This window comes from Paramisgurnus dabryanus, chromosome 15 (genome assembly GCF_030506205.2).
Source record: "Paramisgurnus dabryanus chromosome 15, PD_genome_1.1, whole genome shotgun sequence".
Taxonomy (NCBI): domain Eukaryota; kingdom Metazoa; phylum Chordata; class Actinopteri; order Cypriniformes; family Cobitidae; genus Paramisgurnus; species Paramisgurnus dabryanus.
This window is the reverse complement of record NC_133351.1, coordinates 5,335,127-5,361,498: the sequence shown is the minus strand read 5'-3', so window position 1 is coordinate 5,361,498 and position 26,372 is coordinate 5,335,127. Positions and strand designations below refer to the sequence as shown.

The 26,372-nt window shown below is 38.9% G+C and overlaps 1 protein-coding gene across 3 annotated transcripts in view; it reads right to left on the bottom strand.

Moving 5' to 3' along the window:
- The window catches only part of hdac4 (histone deacetylase 4), a 256,174-nt gene that overhangs the window by 152,648 nt on the left and 77,154 nt on the right, over positions 1 to 26,372 (bottom strand). For all 3 annotated transcript variants that reach the window (XM_065252263.1, XM_065252266.2, XM_065252265.2), the window contains one exon: positions 10,838 to 10,906. In XM_065252263.1, the coding sequence (XP_065108335.1) occupies positions 10,838 to 10,906 (69 nt within the window). The remainder of the gene's footprint in view (positions 1 to 10,837; positions 10,907 to 26,372) is intronic.

The window sequence follows — 26,372 nt, the reverse complement described above, 5'->3', positions numbered from 1 at the left end:
CCTGCTCTATGGTGCACAGTCTAGACATGACACTCCCTTCCCCCATACACCCATACAAAATTCAGAGGCCAATAAAATGCCGCCCGTTCCATTTACAGGGTGTAGCTAATGCTCCTCAAGAACGAGACAGAGGCGAATAAATTGGGTTAAAACGTTGTCCACTCTAGGAGAAAACAAAAGTCTGGATCTGAGCAGTCACCAGGAAATGCCGGCTGGTTTTAATACACATGTTTGTGGGGAGGCACATGGTTACACTACAGCAGGATCATCTTCCCAATGCACCGAATGACACTGGTTTCTTTAAAAGACCAATTCGTGAGCCATTAACTGCCCTGCTGGCGGTGCATCTAATATGTTGCTCTCATCCTGTTATCATTCATGTAATGGCCGAGCCCCTGAACAAAGTAAACCACTTTATTCATCTACAAGTGTAAAAAGAAGTGTTCTCATCCTAAAGTTAGTATTATTTTGTAATGTTGATGTCTTTCTTTATTCAGTCGAGAAGAAATTATGTTTTTTGAGGAAAACATTCCAGGACTTTTCTCATTTTAATGGACTTTAATGGACCCCAACACTTAACAGTTTTTATGCAGTATAAAATTACAGTTTCAAAGGCCTCTAAACGGTCCCAACCGACGCATAAGGGTCTTATCTAGCGAAGCGATTGTCATTTTTGACAAGAAAAATTAAAAATATGCACTTTTAAACCACAACTATCTCCGGTCTAATTACGTAATTGCGTAATGACGTGGAAAGGTCACGTGTTACATATATGAAATGCACATTTGCGGACCATTTTAAACAATAAACTGACACAAAGACGTTAATTAGTATCATTCGACATAAAACAACGTCGGAACGGTCCTCTTTCTTCACACTTGTAAACAATGGGGCGTAGTTTCGCATATGTCATCCATGACCTCTTTACATGATGACGTATTACGTGAGGTCGCGCTGGCGTGTCACATGACCAGAGATAGACGAGAAGTTGTGGTTTAAAAGTGCATATTTTTATTTTTTATTCGTTTCGCTAGATAAGACCCTTATGCCTTGTTTGGGATCGTTTAGAGTTCTTTGAAACTGCAATTTTAAACTGCATTAAAACTGTTAAGTGTTGGGGTCCATTAAAGTTCATTAAAATGAGAAAAATCCTGGAATGTTTTCTTCAAAAAACATAATTTCTTCTCGACTGAACAAAGAAAGACATCAACATTTTGGATGACACGGTGGTGAGTAAATTATCAGGATTTTATTTTTTTTAAGAAAATGTACTAATCCTTTAATTGCTAATGCATTTGCAATGCAAATGTTGTGGGTTTGATTCTCAGGGAACACATATACTTATATACCTTGAATACACTTTAAGTTACTTTGGATAAAAGCGTCTGGCTAATGCATGAAAGTAAAATAAATGAAATTCCCAAATCCCAACCCACCACAGATTGCTAGTTTAATTTGATAAAAATTAAAAACTACAACTCAGTAAGTCAGATTTCTTAATCGCAATCTCAAAGCCTTTAAAAACTTATACTATATGCGGTCACCACACAAAATTATATTATTAATCAGCATAAAATAAAACCAAATTAAGAGTTTTATGTGACACTTGTGTATATGTGCGCATAAAAGCATACTGTATGTATGAATGGGATGTGTCTAAAATGCTACTCATTGCACTATAATCCTGACCGAATAGCCGTCTCCTGGCCGCTTTGCTTGGCAGCTCTGACCCAGGCACGGATGCCAAGACGGACGGACAGAGTGCCACATTCAGAGCGGCAGGCAGGAGGCATGGTGACCATCTGTGAGGGCTGGCACCTGTACCAGGCACAATTCTGCCTCCAAAAACTCATGTACTGTACATACGGGTGACTTCCTCTAAAAACCTCTCATTTACCTCTCCATACAACCAGGACAGCAATTGTTAAAGACCTATTTGTATTTATTTGTATTTCAAATAAAAAGGTCGCCAATCACTTGTGCAGTACTGAATTCGATTTAGTTAAGTTAAAAAATTATATCATGAGATTCAACTACATCATGAGTGGTATACTGCATCACAAGTTCACAATTGATCCGTTATCATAGCAGTCTAAACTTGTGTCAGCAAAACAGTCATGGTCAAATGCATTTTTTGCTGTTGAATCAGCATGCAGTCAGAAATTGCTATGCAATACAGAGTTCATAGTAAGCATTAAAATATGTGCTTATTTGTTACAGGGTATCCAGTGACCCAGTTATGCTCCACCCTCGACCCCTACATGCCCTGCCGTGCAGACAAGAGAAAGAAAGAAAGAATTAAAGAGAGAGAGAGAGAGAGAGCGAGAGCGCTGAGGAACGATGCAATGACCCTTTTGTACTGAGAGAGATGGAAATGAAAGGATAGTGAGAGTAATTTAAAGAGAAATGCACCGTAAGCCGAATGACTCTGTCAGCCATACAAAAACTGCACCCACAGAGGGAGAGCAAGGTGACCTTGACAGCTCTAAAACTCTAAAAATGCTTTACAATGTTCATTCTTTAGGGTATAAGTAAAAATCTGTCATTGTTTATTCATGTATATCTATGCATTTAACATACTCGTTTATCCAAAGCAACTTCAAGTGCATTATGTTTACATTTTAACAATATGTGTGATCCATGGGTTAAAACCCATGAGCTTTTGCGCTGCTTACACAATACTCTACCACTGAGCTATACAGGAGCACCCTCATTCGATTTTTTTCTGTGAACTATCCTCTATTAATAATTAAAGGTCAAAATATGTATATTAAACTGTCATTGGGTGCTGTGGCATATTGGTGCTTTAGCCATCTTATGCTGTGCTGCCCATTCAACAGATGCAGGTTTGAATCTGGTGTGCAATGTGTCCTAATGAGAGGTCTGTGTGAGCCTGAATGAAGTTAAATTAAGTCGAACCCAGTCCATAAGTGAGATGCTCCATCTCTCTCTGGCACTTAAGCGCTCATCTATTATTCAGACGTCTAAATAAAGAGGCAGCTCTGTGATAAAAACAAGACTCTAGCAGCACCAGTCGGCCTCTTTCATCGCTGTCGGGCCAAAACCCAAATACACACACAACGCACACATTCACACCACTGGAGGGCCAAACTGCAAAACGTCAAGAGAAAAATGTACAACGCATGGCAGTTTTGTTTGTGTGTGGGCAGCAACCCTGCAAGATACAGCTAAATAAATAAATAAATAAATGATTTATATTTTCAGCCGTCTAACAACATTTTATTGTATAAATATTCAAAAATGTATAAAAGCTTTGAAAGCAATTAGATTCAAAGTCTGATGCAAGAAGTAAAACAACAACTTTTTAGTGTTTTTGCAAGCTTTTTACTTATTACTCTTGGTCGTAGTGTGACTTAAAGGAACACTCCAACCTAAAATTTGGTGTTATTTTAGTAAATGTCCTTGCTCTTTCAAGCTTTATAACAGTTAAAAACAAGGATCAGGGAACCACTTCAAAACCCACCCAAAGTGCATCCATCCTTCACAGAAGTAATACACGCAACTCCAATGGGTTAATAAAGGTCTTCTGTGGGTAATCAATGCGATTTTGTAAGACAAATACCATATTTTAAACTTTATAAACTATAATAACCAGATTATGGCAGGGTTCCCACACCTTGGTTAACTTCAAATTCAAGGACCTTTCAGAGACTTTCCAGGTCCAATACCCTCAAATTCAAGGACTAAATGTGGGGACACATTTCAAGTGAGAGCAAGGTTACATCGTGTTACCTTTTGATATATTGTTACCTTTTGAGGGAACTCACGCTGCGTCACTGCGGTGACACTTTGGGGACGCCTCCAGGGGTAAGTGCATCTGAATGTGTATATCAAATTCAACCAATAGTGAAGCTTAACGACAAAGACAGGGAGAGGCGGGAGCCAGGAAGTATATCGCTATCTGAAATATTGCCAAAGACGGCGTTACAGGGACGCAGGAAGTATGGCAAGGGAGACGCAGCGTCTCGTTCCCTTCTCAGGAAACAACTGTTACATATGTAACCCGAGACGTTTTCATGTGTCAAACACAACCATGCAAAAAAGCATTTTGGTATGAATCAACATTCGCACACTGAAAAAAATGATTCATTCAATTAAATCATTTTTTTAAGGTAAGTGGTTGCAATCAATTTATTTAAGCTACATTTAAACAAAAGTTTTTAATTTTATTTTATTTTTTTGCTTAAATTTAGCTTAAATAAATTGATTGCAACCCCTTACCTTAAAAAATTGAGTAAATTGAATGAATCATTTTTTTCAGTGCATAGAGATGATATAAGCATTTAAAGCGAACCATTTTTTATGATATTATCCTACACTACACAGGGAATTATACAGATTTTTTTCCAGATTTTTTTTCCTGTAGATTCAAGCACTTTCAATGACCTGTATCCTACAATGTATATTCTCAAAAACTTCCCAGGGCCTTGAATTTTCCCCCCCAGATTCACAAACCTTTAAGGATTTCAAGCACCTGTGGGAACCCTGTTCTGGTAATGACGGCATCTTGGACTAATATAAATTCACGAGAGAGTCGCTACGCAACGTACCCATGGCAACCAACGTTCCTTGTGCTAAAACTCTCTCGTTAATCGAGTCCAAGATGGCGTCATCCAGAAGCTAGTTATTAAAGTTTAAAATATTTATGAAATCCCCTCGCAGCCGTGTGGATTACTTTTGTGAAGGATAAAAAACTTTTGGGGGGTTTAAAGTCAGAAGTTGTTCCATTATCCCTGTTTTCTAATGTTATAAAGCTAGGAAGAGAAAGGACATTTACTAAAATTACTCAAAATGTGTTAGTCCGAAAAATGATGGAGATATGTATTTCGGATTGCTTAAAGGGCCACTAACCTCGGTGTTTTCAGCAATATTAAAATAGTCTCTGGTATCCGCAGAATGTGTCTGTAAAGTGCATTTTCTAGGTTCTAGGTGTGTAAATAATGGGGTAATTTTGATATTTGGCTGGAGTATGGTTTAAAGTTTGAATAGGTCTTTGTAACGATCTGGACATCATAACATATAAGGGATGCACAGAATTTTTGACAACCATATCTATTCGGCCAACACTTTAAAATGCATCCACTTTGCCGACATGTTTGCTGCATTTATAAAGCGTGCGTGTTTCTCACTCTACGCTGGTTGCCATTTCTTCACGTCATCGAAAACATAATTATTCTATAATATTTATTCAGTCTATTGACTTATTCGGCCGAACCAAAAAAAAAAAAATTCAGCCAAATAATTTTGATTGCCAAAATTCGGTGCACATTCGGTGCATCCCTATAATATATATGGTGACTATTGAATATACTCCTAAGCCCACTAAATATACACCGGCATCTTTTGGCAGACAGTTATATCTACTGTACTACATCACACACACAAACACACAAGTTTTTACTGCCTTCCTCTGAATGAGACACATGCTCAGTCAGACTACTTAATATTCAAACAAATCTGTCTTCATAAACTTTGTGTGTGAATCAGATCACAGCCTCCTCCTCCTCCTCCTCAGACAGCCAGCAATCATCACCCACAAATATTTTTTGATCGTTTATGTGTTTGGAAAGCTAATGGATTCGGCTAAATGGATATAAAAACATTAAAATGTGCAAAACTGAGCAACCTAATTAATACAATGAAAGAAACCAAACTTGTTTTCTTGTAGATGTTTTCATCCAAAGTTACTGATAGTGTATTAAAGCTATGCATCTGTTAATATCAATGTGTGTGCTCTCTGGGAATCGAACATGTGATGTTGGTGTTGCTAGCATCAAGCCTCACCACAAACATCTATAGCATTCAAAACTAAAACGTGTTTACACTACGTACAGCATTGTTTTATAATAAGTCTATTAAAAGAAACCTCACCTCCAGTCCAAAACCAAAACCAAACCCAAACCACACATTTCTACCAATAATCAATGCACTGCAACAAGCCGAGTTATACCAGGGCAAAAACAAACATGCAAAATACATTATAACCAAACAAACACCAGATCAGAACCAAAAAGTAAGTGCATTTCAAGCTTTATGCTTCTTCTTTCCAAAGTCTCTATCCAAAACTATATCGCATATAATTGCTATAAAGAGCAGATGCATTTGCATGCTCTTTGGAGAAGACTGGTTTGGAGATCAGGGGTGTGGGCGTTTAACAAGTCGACAACGGCTCATCTTCATTTTCAATTCATTTATCCGCCCTCGTAGCAGGAGATCTGCCCGGCACGTTTGAGAGAGCCAGTGCGCTTCACAACCCTCCTCTGAGGAAGACGAGCGAGTAAATCGTGCGAATGCATGAAAAGGTCATAGCATTACTTGTCCAGAAGGTGTGTGTTTGTGTGTCATGATCTAAGCTGTCTTGAAAACTTTAACACACACTTTGCTATCAAAGACACATCAACCCTACACGCTCAACAGGAACACACGTGGTGACTCGAAGGCTCTGGAGACCCATAGACAAAGACGCTAAAATGTTCACACGAGGGTCAAGATAAGATAAAATAATAAACCTGTCATAGATCAGATAAAAGGTTCACTCTAAAAGAAAAACACTTTGCCGTTTCAAATACAGAGGTTTCCTATGTTAATTTTGAACCAATTGTTTTTGACTGTTTGGCTTTCCTATATGGGTTTTTGTACACAAAGCAGTGCATACATACTGTTTTTTTCAGCACAAAACGCTTCATATCTCATGGTTTAAGGTCTCAAACTTGCTAAATTATGGATGAGCTGCATATTGTGGTTTGAAATTGCGTATAAGCAAGCAAGCAAGCAAACTTTATTTATAAAGCGCTTTTACATCCAGAGCGGACACAAAGTGCTGTACAATAAAAACAATAATAGATAAATAAATATATAAAAAACATTAAAACACATCCAAAACACACAAGACTACAAGAGCACTAACAGTAATACAACCATAGAAAGACAACATGCCATCAGTATAACAAGACACAGATTTTCAATTTCAGTTTTCAAACGCCAATGCATACAGGTGGGTTTTAAGAAGAGACTTAAAAACTGGTAATGATGATGCCTGCCTGATGAATAAAGGTAACTCGTTCCATAATTTAGGAGCCGCAACCGCAAAAGCCCGATCCCCTTTAAGCTTGCGCTTCGTTTAAGGCCCACTAAGGAGCAGTTTATCAGCTGACCTGAGAGAGCGGGTAGGTCTATAGGGATGTAAAAGTTCAGAGATGTAAGGCGGTGCAAGGCCATTTAGGCCTTTGAACGTAAACAACAGAATCTTAAAATGGATCCTTTGCTGTATAGGGAGCCAATGTAGTGCGGATAAGACAGGGGAAACATGTGAAAACTTATGTGTTCCAGTTAGTAAACGTGCGGCAGCATTTTGCACCAACTGGACCCCAATGGGAGTAGATACAGAGAGAACAGAAGGGGGCCTAATATTGAGCCTTGTGGAACCCCACAAGACAATGGGGCAGAAGAGGACACAGCATCTCCACAACTTACACAAAATGTTCTACCCTCCAGGTAAGACCTAAACCATTTCAGTGCCATACCCTTAATGCCCACCCAATGTTCCAAACGGGAAATCAGAATATCGTGGTTCACGGTGTCAAAAGCAGCTGTCAAATCCAGAAGCAACAAAACAACACAGTCCTCAGAATCAGTAGTTAAAAAAATATCATTAAAAACTTTAAGAAGTGCAGATTCTGTGCTATGTAAAGGTTTAAAACCAGATTGAAAAATTTCAGAGATATTGTGCTCATCTAAGAAGGCCATTAATTGACTATAATTGAGTATAATGCGCCTTTCAGACAACAGCATCAGAAGACAACCAATATGTTACTACAGTCCATCCAGGCCAGTACTTGCTACCATTATGGCTCTTTCCCTGCCGGCGTTTTTTTTTTTTAAGTTTGCAAGTCATTTTTCATGATTTTCACAAAAGTTTAAATGTTCTTCTTTAAATATATAAACTTCTGCTTTCAAACAAAAAAAAACATTTAATCAGACTTTTATTAGTTCTCTTTTTATAACCTTTCAAATAAGGGTAGATTTCTTAAAAAACACCACATTTTAAACAAACGCTGAGATAATTTAATTTTTGGGAAGGACTTTTGATAGAGATCAGATTCAGAGCAATCCTCAAAACACACATGGACATACAGCTGTTTGCCCTAGGGCGACACTTTCGGGTTTTATAAGTTGCGGAAGAGCGCCACCTGGTGGATAATAGTGGTATTATTGATTGCCGGAAATACTCGTCATTGGCAGGGAAGCGCTTTCTCTTAATTGACGAGTTAACGCGGGGAAAGCTTTAAAGACTTAGTAAAACTTTACATCAGTCCCTGCTCAAAGAGTATGTTTTAAATCAATACTCATTTAAGTGAGCGAGAGAAAAGCTGCGTTGCAATTGCAGATTTGCACAAAACTTTAGCATTATTATCTAAATGTCGACAAAAAACTATTGGGAAATTACAGTGTTTCCAATAACCAATGATGTGCAACATATGGTATTGGCAAGGAAAGCCCCTTATACTTTGGAGCAGACATGTGTTGAGGTGTTTCTGGTAGGTCTTAGTACATATCACGTCATCTTCAAATAATGATTGTGTGACTTACTTACATCAGGTTACCTAGAAGTGGAAAAAACTGTTTTCATTGTTGATTTGCGAAATACACCACTTTCGAATTGCCTGACAAAACAACTTTTTTTGCGATATATGGGAGTTTTTGCAAAATTAACGTGTTTCCATTGGCCATATTTTCAATTTGCATTGTCAATTTGAAGAGTAATGGAGACCCAGCTAGAGAGAGAGAGAGAGAGAGAGAGACCTTTGGCTGAAGATTTCAGCACCATCTGCTTCCTGCTCCTCAGACCCAGTTTTGACACAGCCTAAACCCAAGCTGAACCCAGTCTAGGACGAGCCTAAACTTCAGGCTTAGTCTATCAACAGAATATATAAAAAAAAAATTCTCTCATCTTCAATTCCTTTCTTATTTTTCCCTTTCTCTTACTTCGATTGCTTCCTTGCTTGCTTTATTTTCTACTTACTTTCCATTACACTTCTTTTTCCCTGTTTTTTTAATTTCTTCCTCTCTTTGACTCTTCTTCCGTTCTCCCTTCTTCCTCCTTTTTTCATTTCCTTTTTTATATAAATAATAAAATAAATGTATTGTCAGAGCCCAGATCACAAACTGAAAACCTTCACGTCCAGCAACACTGTTCATAAAAGCACAACCGGACAAATCCTACAGAAATCAGATAAATGATCTGTGAACACAGAAGGTCTTGAATGACCTGCATTAAATACGTTTATAGCGCCAACGTAATACTAGACTCCTAAAACTGCAGGCGTCCTGTGGGTGGTTTTCTGGCCTGTGTCTGTACACAGATGCCACAGGCCGTCTCTTTAAGCACGAGCAGAGGGTAACCACATCGGCCGAACTGAGGTGTCTGTGGCTAACCAGCAATCCACTGCTATTCCAGTTTACATAGAGAGGGTGCACACACATCCACAGACAGATATGCAGGGTTCAACACTAATCCTTTGGCCAAACGTCCCAATGACAGATGAATTGAGAAAATTGATCATCTATACATTTTAGCAATGAAAATGCATTATGCATTATTTTTGATATATTTGTTAAAAAAAAAAACACTTTCAAGACTACAATAAAATATTAAAGGGATAGTACACCCAAAAATAAAAATTCTGTCATCAATTACTCGCTCTACTATTGTTACAAACCTGTATACATTTTTTATTTTTTTTTGATAAACACAAAGAAAGAATAATAATACTATGGAAGCAAATGGGCTCATTAATGGTTTCGTTACAAACCAAGCGTGCCACACAAGCCCTGAAAAGTAAGCCAAAACATCTCAATCGCCCCCCAGTGACTAGTCCCAGTATAGTTCATAAACCCGCCTCCCCCATGTTATTCAATGGGACTTAAGACCAACTAAACAATTTAATTACACTTCAATTTTCTTTTTTTCCGAAATAGGTTTCTGTCATTTACTGTAGTTTTTATAAAGCTGAAGTAAATTCAAGTGTTTTTTTTTTTAAATAAGTTTGTTTTTAGTTAGTTATCTAATGCTATAAAAACGGTGGTGTGACGTCATGATTGACAGCTGTGATATGCACATTCTGTGAGAGCGAGGGCGGGGCCTTGATTTCGCGGCTTTACTTCTTGCTCACTACCGCACAGGACTGGTCCCGAAATCGCTACTGCGCAAACTCAAGGCCCAAGATGTCAGCGCCATATTGGGACACTGGCGGCTTCATTTTTCACCAATGGAAGAGAGCGATGGGCATCGTCCATCTTTTTTACAGTCTATGTTACAAACAATCCTCAAAATAGTTTCCTTTGTGTTCATAAGAACTAAGAAATTAATACAGGTTTGTAACAACATGAGAATTTACATTTTTGGGTGAACTATCCCATTAATAGATGAAAACATTACATTCATGTGACAATTAAATATAAGAAGAATCAATAGCAATAGAAATATGTATACATTTGTAAATCGGTAAAGTTAAATAATTTACGTTGATATTGTACTTTTTGGTGTATGCAAACGTAATTAAATGTGTGCAGCCACAGTTTATGTAAAAATACAAACGTATTCTCATGAGATTTAAGTGTTTTTCAAGATTTTCCACGTCAGAAAAACACACCATCTATACTCAAGGATTACCAGGAGACCTGAGGTGCACTTTGTAATCTGTCATGTATTGTTTCAGCTTTACTGTCGTTTTCAACGACCCCTTTAATGAACTTTGACCTGTGGCTTTGCGGCCCACAAACAAACACACAGAGAGCGAGAGAGACTCAGTCCTACCAGCAGGAATGTGGTTGACTCCAGATGACTTCAGAAGTTCCAGTGGCTGTTCTTTACTGGGAAGTCCATCTGTGGGAAACAAGAAGACAAATCCAACTGAGAAATGTGTGTCTCAGATATCGAATAAAAGATCCACACACAACGAACATACAAAAGTGTAGCTAATATATTTCATTTCAAATCCAAGCTGAGGATTTTACGAACAATACTGTATGCTTATGGTCACAGGTGATGAGTAACCCATGAGTTTTTGTCCGATTGATGGTTTTATCAGCTGAAGAATCGAGGAACAAAGTACACAGCATTATAATCTATTAAATGACTCTGCCCAATACGCACTTGTTTTTATTTGAGTCAAATAGGAAGCTTAGTTGAAAAAGGTCCACAGTGACATTAAACGCATAACACAAGCTTCCTCATTACAGAGGAATTATATTATTGTATTTATAATGGAAAGATGTAAAAACACTACCAATGTAATCATGCTTGGAATCGAGCTATAAAAAGCTCAGATCTCTAAAAGAGAGATACGGCAGAGCTTTTATAAACATACACACACGCATAGGGCACATAAACCTGTACAACACATAATAAAACAACATCATAGTAAAGAGTGGGTGGTTATGCATGAAGGCATAGGCGGAAATCCCAGGGGGTTTGGAGGGGAAAACCATATGTGTTATTAATAATATAAACATATATACTTTAAATAACTGTATAAGAAGTAAAACAATACAAATGCAAACGGGACAGAAAAAATGTGTTTTAAATTTAGAAACATTATGAGTCCGCCCTCCCTTGCTTCACAGTGGTTTGGTCCACTGCCTGCTTTTCCCATTTACCTCATTTACTCGCACAAGTCCGGTGAAAGAGAAAGTTGTTGTTAAAGTTAGTCAGTTAAAACGGATATGAGTCCTGTGAATACAGTCTGAGACGATAGTGACATCAGCGTACATCTCGCTGAGGTCTATGGTAATGCAGGACTGTCAGTCAGTGGCTGTGGGTGGGGCTTTATCAGTGTGATGTCACATTAACAAGAGAATCAAAATTGCATGCCTAAAGAGGCTGCTTTGGCTTAATAGGGAATAAAAGAAGGTGTGGGTGTTTTTTTTTCATTGTAGGGTGGTTGTAATGTGTTCACACATTGCCAACACTTATGTTCAAACACCTTGTAAAAGTGGATTTTGCATTAAAAGTTCCCTGTGCTAGATTAATGTCATTATGCAAAATATATTAACCATCCTAAAATAGGTTTTATTGCATCATTTCATTTAAAAGTGCCATATAATATTTCCACATTCTCCATGAATGTCAGGTCTATGCACAACATTTTTTCACAGAAATTAGATTCGAAAACACGAGCCTCATGGCACATTGACCCCAATGTGTCTCACACATACACGCTAAAGATAGTGAGTCTGAGAAAAAAGTAAAAGGGGTGATGGAGAAAAACAAAAATTTCAAAGCCTCCAAATATTCACAGTGTTTAATTCATTAGACATTCCTGATCGTCCCACCATTGGTGACAAGGCTCAGAGTCGCTTTCATGAATCGACAGCATCATCACCTCCTCTAAAAGCGAGGAAGGTTTTATGCACAGAATACAACTGAGAGCACAAATCTGAACAGGGAGGGATTCAGATTACATCTGATATTGCAACAGGTCGTCGTTCTCGCCCAGCATCTGCCATAACAGCACTGCTGCTCTCCAAACCTGCACTGAGCCACGGTGAAAGTCGGGAAAACGCTGTCACACAACTGACAAACAGATCGTGACAAACCGACCCTGGTGTACGAAAGGAAATTCTGTGCAGAACTTTCACAGGCTGCGTGACAGGAAAAGTGAATTTTCCAGAATTCTCTTGTTTAGGAAACAGTTACTGTATATAAGAATTCAACAGAGACGGTTTCCTACAGGATTGAGTTTTTGCAGGAGGTTCTCACCCTGCATACTACAATACAGGGGTACAAAATTATTTTGTTTTTACTATTTGTGTCTAATGATTCATATAATGGTTTTAATGTAAGCTAACTTTAAAAACATATGCATTTCTTTTCTAGAAGATAAACAAACTGCATTGTAAAAAAACAAGAAAGACGATTTCACAAAATATCAGGATGCCGTAGGTGCCATTAAGTAAAACACTCATCTCTGGCTTTTCCACAATTTACCAGGTTTGTGACATAAAATCTTTTAAAGTGCACCTATTTCATTTCTAAAAAACAATGTTATTTTGTATATTTGGTATAATACACTGTGTTTGCTTGGTTTATGGTAAAAAACAACAACATTATTTTCCACATACCGTACATTTTTGTAGCTCCAGATATCCCTGCCTTCCACAAACGCTCTGATTTTGTTCAAAGATTTGAAAAGCTCTGTGTCCCTGATTGGCCAGCTAACCTGCACGTTGTGATTGGCCTGAATACCTCAGACGGAAATGTGACGCTCGTTACCATGTTTGAAAGATTTGGTTATAATGCAATCCTGACAGGAGTTAACTTACAGGCTGTGAGTCCAAGCGGGAGGAATTATGATAATGTCGGTCTTGTCTACATCACCAATCCCAGGAATTAAACTGTTGCCTACAATCTGTGTGTTTGTTGTAGTCCACGAAAAGAGATTTACATGGTTTACTTTGGGGTATGTACCTTTTGCATATTGTTACCACGTAATTATACCAGTCCTTCCAGAAAAACGCAGAGTTTTTTTGTGATTGTTGCGCAAAAGTCCTTGAACTTGCGGCATGTTTTCTTAAAAAATGCAATGGAATATGCAGAATATTTATGCAATTTTATCCGAAGAAATTGCGTGTACTTGCAAAAACTGCGTGAACTTGCAAAATCTGTTTGCAGCTTTTGCAGCTTTTCATTGACACACATTCACATCATAACAACAGGGGACATTGCTGCGCATGTGTGAAGTAAATGCAAAAATTTTCAACTTTATGCAAAGATATATGTGATTTTTTGCTACGAAAATGCGAGGATTATGATATCATGCAAGCCCCGCATATTTTGCGAACAGAAATCTGCTATTTATGTGGCGAAAGTGCAGCGCATTTAAAAAATGCGACCACCGCATAAATATACCGACTTTGGCTGATTATGCATTGAATCATGCGATCACCTAATCGTGTTTTTCTGGAGGGACTGTAATACATACTTACACACCAAAGGAAATGTAAAATCGTGAATCGGACAATAGCTGCTCTTTAAAACACTCAAATGCCTGGCTATGTGAGAAAAGGGCTAACCCTACACACTATTAGTCTCAAATACTAACTAATGTACTAAACTGGGCAAATTAGTGTAAGAGCGCAATTCCAAAAAAAAGCGCAGATGGGAGTGGTAATATCTGCGGGTTATTTACTAAAAAGGTGCAAATTTAATAACACAGGCGTAACAACTGATCTGCATAATGACCAACCAAATAAGTTCAGGGTCACAAATAAGCAGAGCTGATGAGGTGCGGGTGATCTACAACGCCTGAAGGGCTTGAGTTAAGCTCCACGGACATTGCAGCAGAAAATTTGGGGTGTGAAATCCCAGATTAAGGATTTACAAAAAGTTTTGAAATGCCTCGTAATCTCCTAGTGACTTCTCCTAGTGATTCTGTTTATTTCCACCAGCAAATTAAAAATAACATGGCTTAGCAAACAATATATTTTTTTAAATATGTTCCTTTGGCATTCCAAATAAACTGGTAAGTGTTTAAAAAATTTCTGCCTTGTAACATGCGCTCTCTGATCTATGCAACGCCTCTCCTATCAGCAAAATTTTCAGCCATTTCAAGCGCTAAATGATTTAAAACATGCTTTTTTGGCAATAAATAATGGAACAAATACCAGTAATGTAAATTTAAATAATCTCCTCCAATAAATTTTGCGTCTGTAAGGGAAACTCCTAGAAATGCATATGCAATAAGGTCAGTTGCAAAAATAACTAGGCCACACCTTTTCAGCGCTAATTATCCACTGTGCGTCTTTAGTAAATATCGACAGTCATTATTTAACGACAAAGTGAAGGTTTGCGCTGGTGCAAGCTGGTAGTAAATCTGGTCCTAAATTGTATCTCTGGATCTCACCGAGTAACACAATTTGAGTGACATTATCTATTCATACAAAACATACAGCAACTCAGATAAGAGTTATACACTTATCTTTATGAAACAGAGCTATCAATCACCCAAGCTGAAAAATGACAATCCTGAGAAACGTGCACATGATACTGTGGTGAACCAGTCTCTTTCCTGCAGAGGAACTCGAAAAAAACTCACTGTGACTGAAATTGAAGCCAGTTGCCCTCCTTGCTTGATCAGTCAATGACTCGGAGGTGAACTGTGTCAATTCTGCACCAAAAGAGTCACTAAAATGAACTGCTACAACAGGGAACATTTTTAAAATGTTTCATAAAGTCCATGTAAAGTCAAATCAGAGAATTGTTTCTAGACACATCATAAATATTAGAAATGCATTGCTGAAAGACGTTGCAAAGACTGCGAACTATGTAGTACTGAATTGTGGAGTTATACCGCAAAAAAGTTTTTCCACATTTCTGTGTTCAGGACTTTTTGGGCGGGACTAAAACGGTGGCTCGATGATGCACTGGAGCCACCAGGCATGGCTCCGCCCCAACACAATCGCAAGCATCCATTCAGGTTGTAGCGGTATCTGAAAGTTGAGACCCTCAACAGCATTCCCCGCGAGTGGGTGTGGTCTCAACGCGCACACAGCAGACACGCCCCCAGCATTTGAGAGCAGAGAATCCTGCTTATTCTTCTAAGATAACTTTATTTACTTGGTCGTTTTTCTCATCGTTCAAATTTTCTGGGTGGTCTGAGTACACATTTAATATCGGACTCCACACAAACTCTGGGTCTTGTTCACTAATAATTGCATACATTTTTCACATTAATGCACATTTGAACTTCTCATGAAAACTTTCTGCTTAATTCACAACACATGCGTACAAGCATAAATTTGTTCTTAAACTCATTCGTATGTTAGTGAATTTGTTCTGAAGAACAAAGCTCCGCCAGGTAATTTGCATAATCCACGCCCAAACCAGCTCCATATAAGGGCGTCCCGCAATGCAGCACTTGTCCAGAAAAAATGTTACAGACGTTATCATATTTGTTATCAATCAACAATCGCTTTTTCGATTTGGAGGTTTTGCTGTCAGAGGAAGCCAGGTGTGTTGTGTCCACATTACAAGCGTGAAGGATTGTTATTATGCGCAACTTCTTTATGTTCTCAACTTTCTTCTTTAGGGTTAGATGATTATTGCATACATTTTAGCATCATTAGGTCATTATTATTTCCACATATTTGGAAGACATTTTAGTTTGAAAGTTTGAAAGTAATTTATTTAATTTACACGAATTTTGTGATGCGTGTCATTTTTAAATGGGCCTAACCTTCATGTCTATCAGATCAATCAGTGATCTACAGCACAGTGTTTTCACGTCACGTTTTAGTATCAGCTCAGCTCGCTTGGAACCTCGACCCCAAGGTGGTACTAAACAAAGTATCGGGTACTACGTACTGCACCCAGTGGAACAGCCCCCAAAAGTATCTTACCCAAACCGTGGTGGGTACTATGCAATGGAAAAGCAGCATAGGTGACATGTCCCGATGCCATCCTACTTCCATACTCTACCCGCAAAGGCAAAACTTTGCCCAATGTTGTGTCCTCTTCTCCTGCTGATCAATATTATACGAGTTCACGATGGAGCAGGAGACAGATAAACAAGTCAGCCCACAGCAGCAGCCTCATTCAACTTGTATTAGTGTCCTCTGTAACCCTGCACGAATCTGCCCTAAACGCCCGCTGGGCCTTGAAAGCGTAAAACTAACCTGCGTCAGGTAGCCAGTAATGAACCGGCTTCTCTCTGTGCGTGTCTGAAACACAAGTAGAGATGCGCAAAACAACGTTTTAAAATCGACAAGCAGGTGAATTTCCTAAACAACAAGCCGATTAATCTTTCTTAAGGAAGCCCTGTGGAATTAGGCTGGGTTGAAGTCCAACAAGCTTCGTTCGGGATGAAGTGTAATATAATCGAATTAAGGTTTTTAAATTTTAAAACTAAAAGTAAAAAAATCGTTTTTAAAACTTTTGAAAATTGCATTAAAGCCAAAAGTGTAGTGGCAGTAATCCGACATGTGATGCAGATGTGCAGAATTTGATTCCTGGCTTGAGGTCCTTTGCTGTTCTCGTACCCCTCTTTCTACATTCTTGTTGTCTCCCTACCATCAGTCTGTCAGATAAAGGCCAAACTTTAAAAAATTACTTTTAAAAAGTTTAAAAATGACCGCTGACACACTTATAATGGAAACGCAACCCAATGGAAAAAAATAAAGGGTTTTATCATGCAAACTGTCCAACACTTACCTTCAGCACACTGTCAGGATACTAGTTAAATCACAGCTGGTCAAAATGCAAAAAGTAATAACCAGTGTGTTAAAAATATATATTTTAAGTAAGTGCAAGGTTTTATCAGGTTACCTTTAGTTTAAAGATACATTGTTACAGTTCTCTTTCGAGGGAACTCGCACTGCGTCACTGCAGTGACACTTTGGGGACACGTCCAGTGGTAAGTGCGTCTGAATCTGTATATCAAATTCAACCAATGGTGAGGCTTAACGACAAAGACAGGGTGACGCGGGAACCAGGAAGTATATCGCTATCTGAAATATTGCCAAAGACGGCGTTACAGGGACGCAGGAAGTATGGCAAGGGAGACGCAGCGTCTCGTTCCCTTCTCAGGGAACAACAGTTACATACGTAACCCGAGACGTTTTCATGTGTCAAACACAACTATGCAAAAAAGCATTTTGGTATGAATCAACATTTGCATACAGAAGATATAAGCATTTAAAGGGTGCTTAAAAAGTCTAGAATTTTTATGATAATATCCTACACTACACAGGGAATAATATGGTCTTTTTTTCCAGAGAACTTCTTGCATAACATAGATTCAAGCACTTTCAATGACCTGTATCTTCATATGTATATTTTCAAAAACTTTCCAGGGACTTGAATTATTACCCCCAGATTCACATACTTTCAAGGACCCCATTGGGACCCTGATACTAACCAGACCTCAAAGATTTCTTTCAACGGTCGAGTTGACCGTCCCTAATGCACATGCCATTTTACAAAGAAATCCAAAAACTAAAAAAGAACAAAGCTGAATTAGTCAATTTCCAATCCCAATGGTTATCAACCCAACAACCATCAAATATCGTAACTCATCCAAGCTTTTGTTTTCAGAAACATTTACGTGATGTTATTCTGAGCCATTTCCGACTGAAGTTATCATTAATACATGCTGCCACAGAGCAAAGATGAAACATTGATGTGTCCCCACCAAACAGGGAAGCTTTCACACACCTCCCGCTGTCTCCTGAGAGGACCAAGAGGAGGCTGAGAGAGGGGCATTAAAGAAAGAGAGATTAAACAAAGGATCGAAGCTGTTTGTGCATCCGCCGCACGTTCCCGGCCTCGCCTCGCTGCACGCGCGCTCTATTTTTGGAATCCTCCTTGGATGAGATGAGAGCAGAGTTTGGACCATCGCAGCATTTTAATCAGACACACAGTGCATCACTAACAGAACCCAACGACAGGATAAGAACACAAAGTCAAAAATGAGATCAGGTTCTGCAGAAAGCACTGCAGATGCTTTAAACACATACTGTAAAAAATGAATGAGTCATTGATAAAAATGTGTCCAGGCTGTTATGTGTTGAAAACCCTGCTAAAGGAATTTACTGTTTTTAACATTAAATCATGTAAAGAACATTCTTAACCTTGATATCTTTAATATTGACTGAGATATTATGTGAAAGATTACTTCCAAGCCCCTAATCTAATGGTAACTTTACAAGACTTTAGTCTCTAGTCCCATAGGAAGACCCTGTTTAATGCACACATGCCGGTCTCAATGATCCACCCTGATCCACATTCAAAAAAATCGTATGCTGCCTTAAACACACTCAAACTTCCCTGTTCCTAGTAATGCAAATCTAGTTCACTAATATGATAAAGGAAACACGTTTAAAAATGACAGAATGGCAACCAATGCACAAAACATTACAGCAGACCTGGTCAACATAACTGCCGCCTCTGCGGACATGATGCATTTAAAATAAGATAGAGCTGAAGATGTGCTCACAAACAGTTGACCGAGTTGTTAAATCTAAGAAGTGTGTGTGTGTGTGTGTGTGTGTGTGTGTGTGTGTGTGTGTGTGTGTGTGTGTGTGTGTGTGTGTGTGATATTGAGATGTGGTGGGATGGGCAGACTGGCTGGCGGTGCCAGATGGCAGAAAGATGACACCAGAACCTGATGGACAAGATGAGGAAACGTCCGTCTGTCTGTATGGCATCGAAGGCACGATTACACACACATACGCGCGCACACACAGTTCACTTGTCTCTGCCTGTACAATAGCACATTAGCAAGATGTAAAACTATATTATTAATATCAGATAAACAGGGGTTTCCTTGAATGGCAAGACCAATCAGACTACTTGGAAGCCTTGTGTAATTGAATTGGGTCACGTGACCTCTTGTGCATTAAAAAACAACTAGAACAAAAGAATTTAAAGGAATAGTTCAAATGTGAGCTGGACCACTAAAACCGTCACCTATTTCATTGCTAAAAACAACGTTATTTTGTGTATTTGGTATATTACAATGTGTTCGAGTAGTTTATGGTTAAAAAACACATTATTTTCCACATACCGTACATTTTTGTAGCACCAGATTTCACTCTCTTCCTGAAACGCACTGATTTTGTACAAAACTCATTGATCTGAAAAGCGTTGTGTCCCTGATTGGCCAGCTAATCTGTACGTTGTGATTGGCCTGAATACCTCTGACGCACCTGGAAATGTGATGCTCCTTACCATGTTTAAAAGATTCAGTCACAATGCAATGCTAAAAGGAATTAACTTACAGGCTGTGAGACTGTAACGGTACATTCACACGGGGCGTAAGCCTTAACGCTTAACGGAAGGCTTGTCTGAAGCGTGGCCAACAGCCAATCACAGTGGCCGCTACACATGCTCCGTTCTTCCATAAACGTAATTGGCTGGCTCTGACTAGGCTTATTTGCATAAGGCGATCTGATTGGCTGACGCACGCGTTGCCGCTTGAAAAGTTGAGAAATGTTAAACTTCTGCCGCGAGCAACGGCAGTGACGCGGCGCAGACGGATCCACAATTCAGTTCGCCAACACTTGACGTCACCCATTAAAAGTGAATGGGAAGCATCAACGCTTACGCCCCGTGTGAATGCGCCGTAAAGCAGGATGAATAATAATAATGTCGGTCTTGTCTACATCACCAATGCCAGGAAGTAAACTGTTGCCTACAATCTGTGTGTTTGTTGTAGTCCAAGAAAAGAGATTTACGTTGGAGATGAACTCGGCGTCATCGTTTACTTTGGAGTTGCACCTTTTGCATATCGTTAACATGTACTAATACACACTTAAGGGGATCGCACACCGGCCGCGCCGCTCTAAATCAACTGAACACATTGTTTTCTATGAGTATATGCACACTGGCGCCGCCAGGTGGCGCCTGTCCGCGCCGCCCAGCTGTGACTCTGTTGCGCCACTCACATAGTTTAACATTAAATAACATCATATTTGTCCCACATCATTAATGATTAACATTGGCTGCTAACGTATATTTTACATTTTGAAGTAGACGTTATCTGACGAAGCTCGCGCTATTTAATGTCCACTTCCGGTTTACAATACCTCGGAGTTCTCCTAGGCGCGACGCGACGCTGAGCTGCGCGGCCGGTGTGCGATCCCCTTTACACACCAAAGGAAATGTAAAATCGTGAATCGGATAATTGGTGCTCTTTAAAGTGTCCAATTTATGTCCTTAGCAACACATATTGCCAATCAGAAATGATTTTTTTTAAATATTTAAGGTAGGAACTTTAAAAAATATCTTCATGTAACATGATCTTTACTTAAAATCCTAATAATCTACTCACCCACATACATCACAGATCAGTAATGATCAACATGGTTAGATTAAAAATATGGCGGCACATCAATATCGCCAGACCACATTGGTTCTCCTATGTCTCATTCCTTTGAAAATTAGAGCCTAATATAAATATTGATTGTGAAGTAGTTCGATACCCAGCCTTACTGAGAATGCCGCATTACTTTGCAGATTCAAACACAACAAACAGCAATGAGAATAATCTGCCAGTAATGCTTCACCATTCATTGGATTCTGGCATACTAAAGCTCATCAACTATGTTTACATTACAGCAGAAGCTTAAAAGAGACGTCTTATCAGCTCCAAAAATATGCATCTCTATCCAGATAAACTTCTGTTGTCCCACCCTGCTCCAGATTTTTCTCACAGACTCCTTATGAGCCAGCAGCTCCTCGGGAGAACAGACTACCAGACTTATATATACTGTATACAGCTCTCTGAAACTCTAAAGCTGTGTGCACACCGCCACCGACTAGCAATGGCGGAAAAACTTTATCTCATTTATTTCAATGAAGGCTTGGTGATTCCGGCGACACAAGCATCAGCCACCGTCTATGCGACAAAGCTGAAAACAGTTCAACTTTATGCAAATGATGAGGGACTTTCTGGAGCGACAACCAATGAGAGTGAAGAAATGGATTTGCCTCATAAGTCAGCTACCTAAGCTTTTGGACGCAGCCAATGAAAAAGACTAACGATATACAGCGACAAAGTCGCTAGGGGTGTGCAGGCACAGTATTGGATCTGCAATAACTGTTCGCAACAAACATATACATAACAGCAGAAACATTATAAGGTTAAACTGTTTTTTGGAAAACGATAGCTGGTCCAAAGTAGTAGACTGATGTGGACCACAAAAAAGCTGTCAGCTACTCTACCCAGTTTAGTTGGTCAATCTAGTTTTTAAAGCAGCTGGAAACCCAACACAACTTCAACTGAATCATCCAGCAAAGAGTGAACAATTTGTATCGAGAGTAGGGTTGTGCCGATAGATGATAGTATCGTGTATTGACGATCGTTAGACATATCGCCAATAGCAGGCTTTGATGATGATAGTTGGTGATGGTTATTATTATTATCATCATCATCATCATCATAGTTTCAGGCGTATTTGGCTGCTTTACCTTGCATGAGAGGGTTTGTGGGCTTCACTTGGCACAAGAGAGCTTGTAACCCGCGCGGATTCCTTCCCGCATGCACCTGGACTTAGGCCCTGTTTACACGAGAACGTTCGAGGGTAAAAACGTAATATTTTATCAGATGTGCCTTTCATTTTCACGGCCACGGCATTTTTGGGGCTTAAAAACGCAAAAAAGTGAAACCACCCTCCAGAGTGGAAATGTTAAAAATGGTCTCGCGTTTCCACCTAAAGGGTAAAAACACAACAGTTTGTTCACGTACGCGTTTACGTCAAAGACATGCACCAGTTCAGGAAAATATTCCATATGTCGGACCTTCAAGTTGCCATACATGATAAATATACAATAGGGATGTGCATCGATGCATCGCGCTCCCATTAAAAAGACCTGTCTGAAATCGATTCTGAATCGTAAGGCTCCGATTCAGTGTTTCATGCACAGCTTGTGCATGTACTACGGCTCCGTGATCAGTAGGAAGTCCTTATCAATCTAAAATCACTACAAGTTTGACTCGTTTATAACGTGCATTTAAAAAAGCAACACTCGTCAAACACAATCATTTAAAATATTCTTTATTATCATGAAAATACCTGAAACAATCTGAAGAACAGCGATATAAATATTCCTTTAGACATTTCCTGGAATAGTGTTTGGTATACTACTTCTTCTGTGGCACAAATGGTGTTTCTAAGCGAGAGCGCCCCCTGGCTTTTGGATGTGCCTGCATTTCACCGTAATTCATTCAAATTCATTCATTGAGAAAACGCGCATTTGCCCGATTAATTGTCACAACCCTAATATACAAGAGTCTTTTCTCACCATATGCATGCAGAATTTCCCCCCAAAACGCTCGTATAAACGCAGAATAAAAAGTGATAATGCAATGCCACTTTTGTGTTTTCTCTTCAGATCGTTCCTGTGTAAACGTAGCCTTAATGTGCGCATCTTGGACTCTTGCTCAGACCTGAACTTGTAATGCGAATGATACTCTTCCTCGCACATAAGCTTGTAATACGCGCAGCACTGACATTTCCTTGCACTAGAGAGGTTGGCACTCAGTGGTTTAAAACCAGCGCGTGTGTTGTCTGGCACGCAGGACATTTTTGAGCTTTAATGACGTGCTCGGATTAACGGAATCAGTTTTAAGAATGTTGCGGTCATGACAGTGAAGTTGCCCTTGCTTCTTTTTTGTCCAATCAAATGACTTGTCATAAATGAGTAAAAAATGAACAAATAAATAAATAAATGAGTAAACTACTACTAGTTTGCATCTATTTGTGTATTTGCATTGACTTTGTATGTAATCTACTCGCGCAAGTCGTTCAATTCTTGTTTGGTGTGTATGCCAGATAAAATCACAGCTTACTTCATTTTTGTAAGATGAAAGTCTCACCAAAATTCTCAAAAAACACAAACACATACAAACACAGGGGCAAAATAGATCATCATAAACAAATGACAAGCACATCCTGCCTGCTCCAGTGAGATCCAATGACAGAAATATTTAGGGAATTAAGGTCTGAATCAGGAAAAGCCCAGAGGCACAAAGCTAAAAATAGATTTTGCAGGCTGCTTGTCACAAGCTCGGTCTGAGGTCAAGTCTCTCCAGAGGACAGTTTGCATTTGTCTGTGTATAAACACAAGTCCACCATGGACAGGACTAAAGTATTATATTATACTTCATATAAACTCAAGAAATAGTGATGGATAGTCTTGCTGCCTGTTTCTGATGCTATTGTTTATGCACAGCATCAATAGACACAATCAGAGTCTTATGTAAAGTATTTTTTCATATGTATCATGCCAATGTTTATGTCATTTTACAAGCATTTTACTTCAACTACAGTCTTGCACAAACTACAGTCATGTACATGATGCCCATAAATGAGACATTAAATAAATATAAATATTTTAATTCATAAATACACGGTTTGTTTTCTTATCAGTCATATCTATAGCTATCATCTAAAATTTAAATGACAGATTTTGCCATGCTTTATACAAACTGTACTTAACATGTTACACGAGTGCTTTACTATTGCCCAGGACCCATCACACCACATTAAGAGTTCACATTACAAATGTGATGTGGACCAGCACGAAACATGATCCAAACTACGCCTGTACCCGGAGCTATCCACCTGTGACCGGATCAGAGACAGACTTAACATCACAATGAATGTTCATCCATTCAACAGGAAGCCTTTAACAGACAAGCCCACTAATACAGCGGGTGGTCGGCAGACTGTGGCACAATACAGTGACGGCACGTGTGCCAACATCCCATTTGCTGGCAGGAGCCATTCCTTTGGCAGGAAGTAACGGAGATGGTGTTTGTTAGGGGGGTGTCACCTGCCAGGAGCCCATCACCTGGTGAGATCGACCAAGCGCACACCCGGTGTATGAGCAAAGCCATGGCACACACATACATGTGTATATATACACAAACAAACAACAGCACTTAGCCTTTGCACCTGCAGCATTGAACATTGTAACATTTTATATATAATATAACTATACTGTTTTATGTCCTACTGTCTGTGCAAAAAATAATAATTCACAAAATTGTAAAAGCCCTAAAGAAAATTAATTTAGCAGCTGCTTATCTCTTACTACGTGCACAGAAAAGTATAAAGGTAGTACCGGTGTAAATAATAGGATGCTAACACAACAGTGATGTCCCGCTCCTATGGCTCTGTCCGATTACGGGAACCAGATACAGGCCACATTAAGCAGCAGGCAGCTCTCCAGAGTACATCACAGCAGAATGGATAGTTTTGAAATCTAAGCTGTTCATGGAAGAAAGGTTTTTGGGGGTCTTTCTGAGCCTCAGGAGAGGGGGGTTGCCAGAAAGAGAATGACAAAATGTGTCAGCGAGGCTTTTTTGCCATTGCTGTAGGAGAGGATTGTTATTTAGGAATCTTTTTTGGGCCTTCCCAGTTACTTAGCAAATATGTTTTCAATGCAACAGGGCTTAATTCCCCACCCCAAGGGTCTCAAAGGCCCCAGACCTGCAGGGGCACAGAGAAACTAAAGTGAGGAGGTGACAGATGTTACAGAAGAAGAGGTTGTTAAAAATGAATGCGAGAGAGACACACAGCAAGAGGAACAATATAAAAATAGAAATCTCCAAGAGAAGCCAATAAAAGCACAGTGGAAATAATAAAGTCGTTTGCTCTTTCTCATTTACACTTACATTAGTACTGTGCAAAAGTCTTAGGCCACCACGCTATCATTAGACGTGTTGTTTTTGCAATTGTATGGTGATCATATATAATTATTTATTAAAATACAACCAGAAAATACAGGAAATGTGTATGTAGTATTAAAAACAGTATTAAAGTGTAAGATTAAGGGTCAAGTATTTAGGGTTAACTCCCCTTCCACTTGAGCAATAGTAGGCAGGATCTCTTAAACCTAAATGAAATTAAATCCTAATTTCTAATTCTAATCGAATGACTTCAAGACTTCAGTCTCCTGAAAAAAGCTCAAATTGTGTTTGGTGTCAAGAGAGGGCACCCATTGGGCCCTATTTTAAAGATCTAAGCGCATAGTCTAAATGGGCGTGTCCGAATCCACTTTTGCTAATTTCACGACAGGAAAAATAATTTATGCGCCAAACGCATGGCCTAAAAGGGTTGTTTCTATTTTTGTAATGAGTAATGGGTGTGTTTTGGGCATAACGTGCAATAAACCAATGAGAGTCTCAGCTCTCATCGCCTTTAAAAGCAAGTTGCACCTGGCGCCATACCTAATTCCTATTTAGAAAGTGGAATTTGTAAACTGAAAAACTAAGCAGAGGAAGAAGACCAACAGTTTAAGATTAATGTTGTTTTTATTTGTATTGAAATTATTATTATTTTGGATTAAAACCTTTTAAAGCTGTTTTCTTTCAGTCATGGAAGTAAAAATAGCAGGATTTTAATCATTGTAATCTCATTAAATAATTTGCAAGTATGCAAGAAAAGGTTTGTACTCTAAAAATACTTTATTTGTAACAAACAGGAGATAAAGAATTTACCAACGGGCTGAGAGCCGTTTTAGCACTCAGACAGCGCCATGTTTTTTTTTTTTTTAAAGCATAACTTAAAAATGTTTCTCATATCACCATATCCACAGGTACAGAATCATCAAAGATTGGATATACAATAAATCTGTGGGGTAGTATTTACATTTTTTTTTTTTAAATAGATGCATTTGTTTAAAGCAAAGCATTTATTTATTTACCAGGCTACAGGTGAAGCAGCCCTTTGCGACTTTTAACGTCTCATAATCGGTGCTCATTTACATCCAAGACACTCAATAATAATCTTTTACATTTTAATCCTTAGATTTTTCGTATTTAAAAGCATTTTTGTGCTGCTGCGCA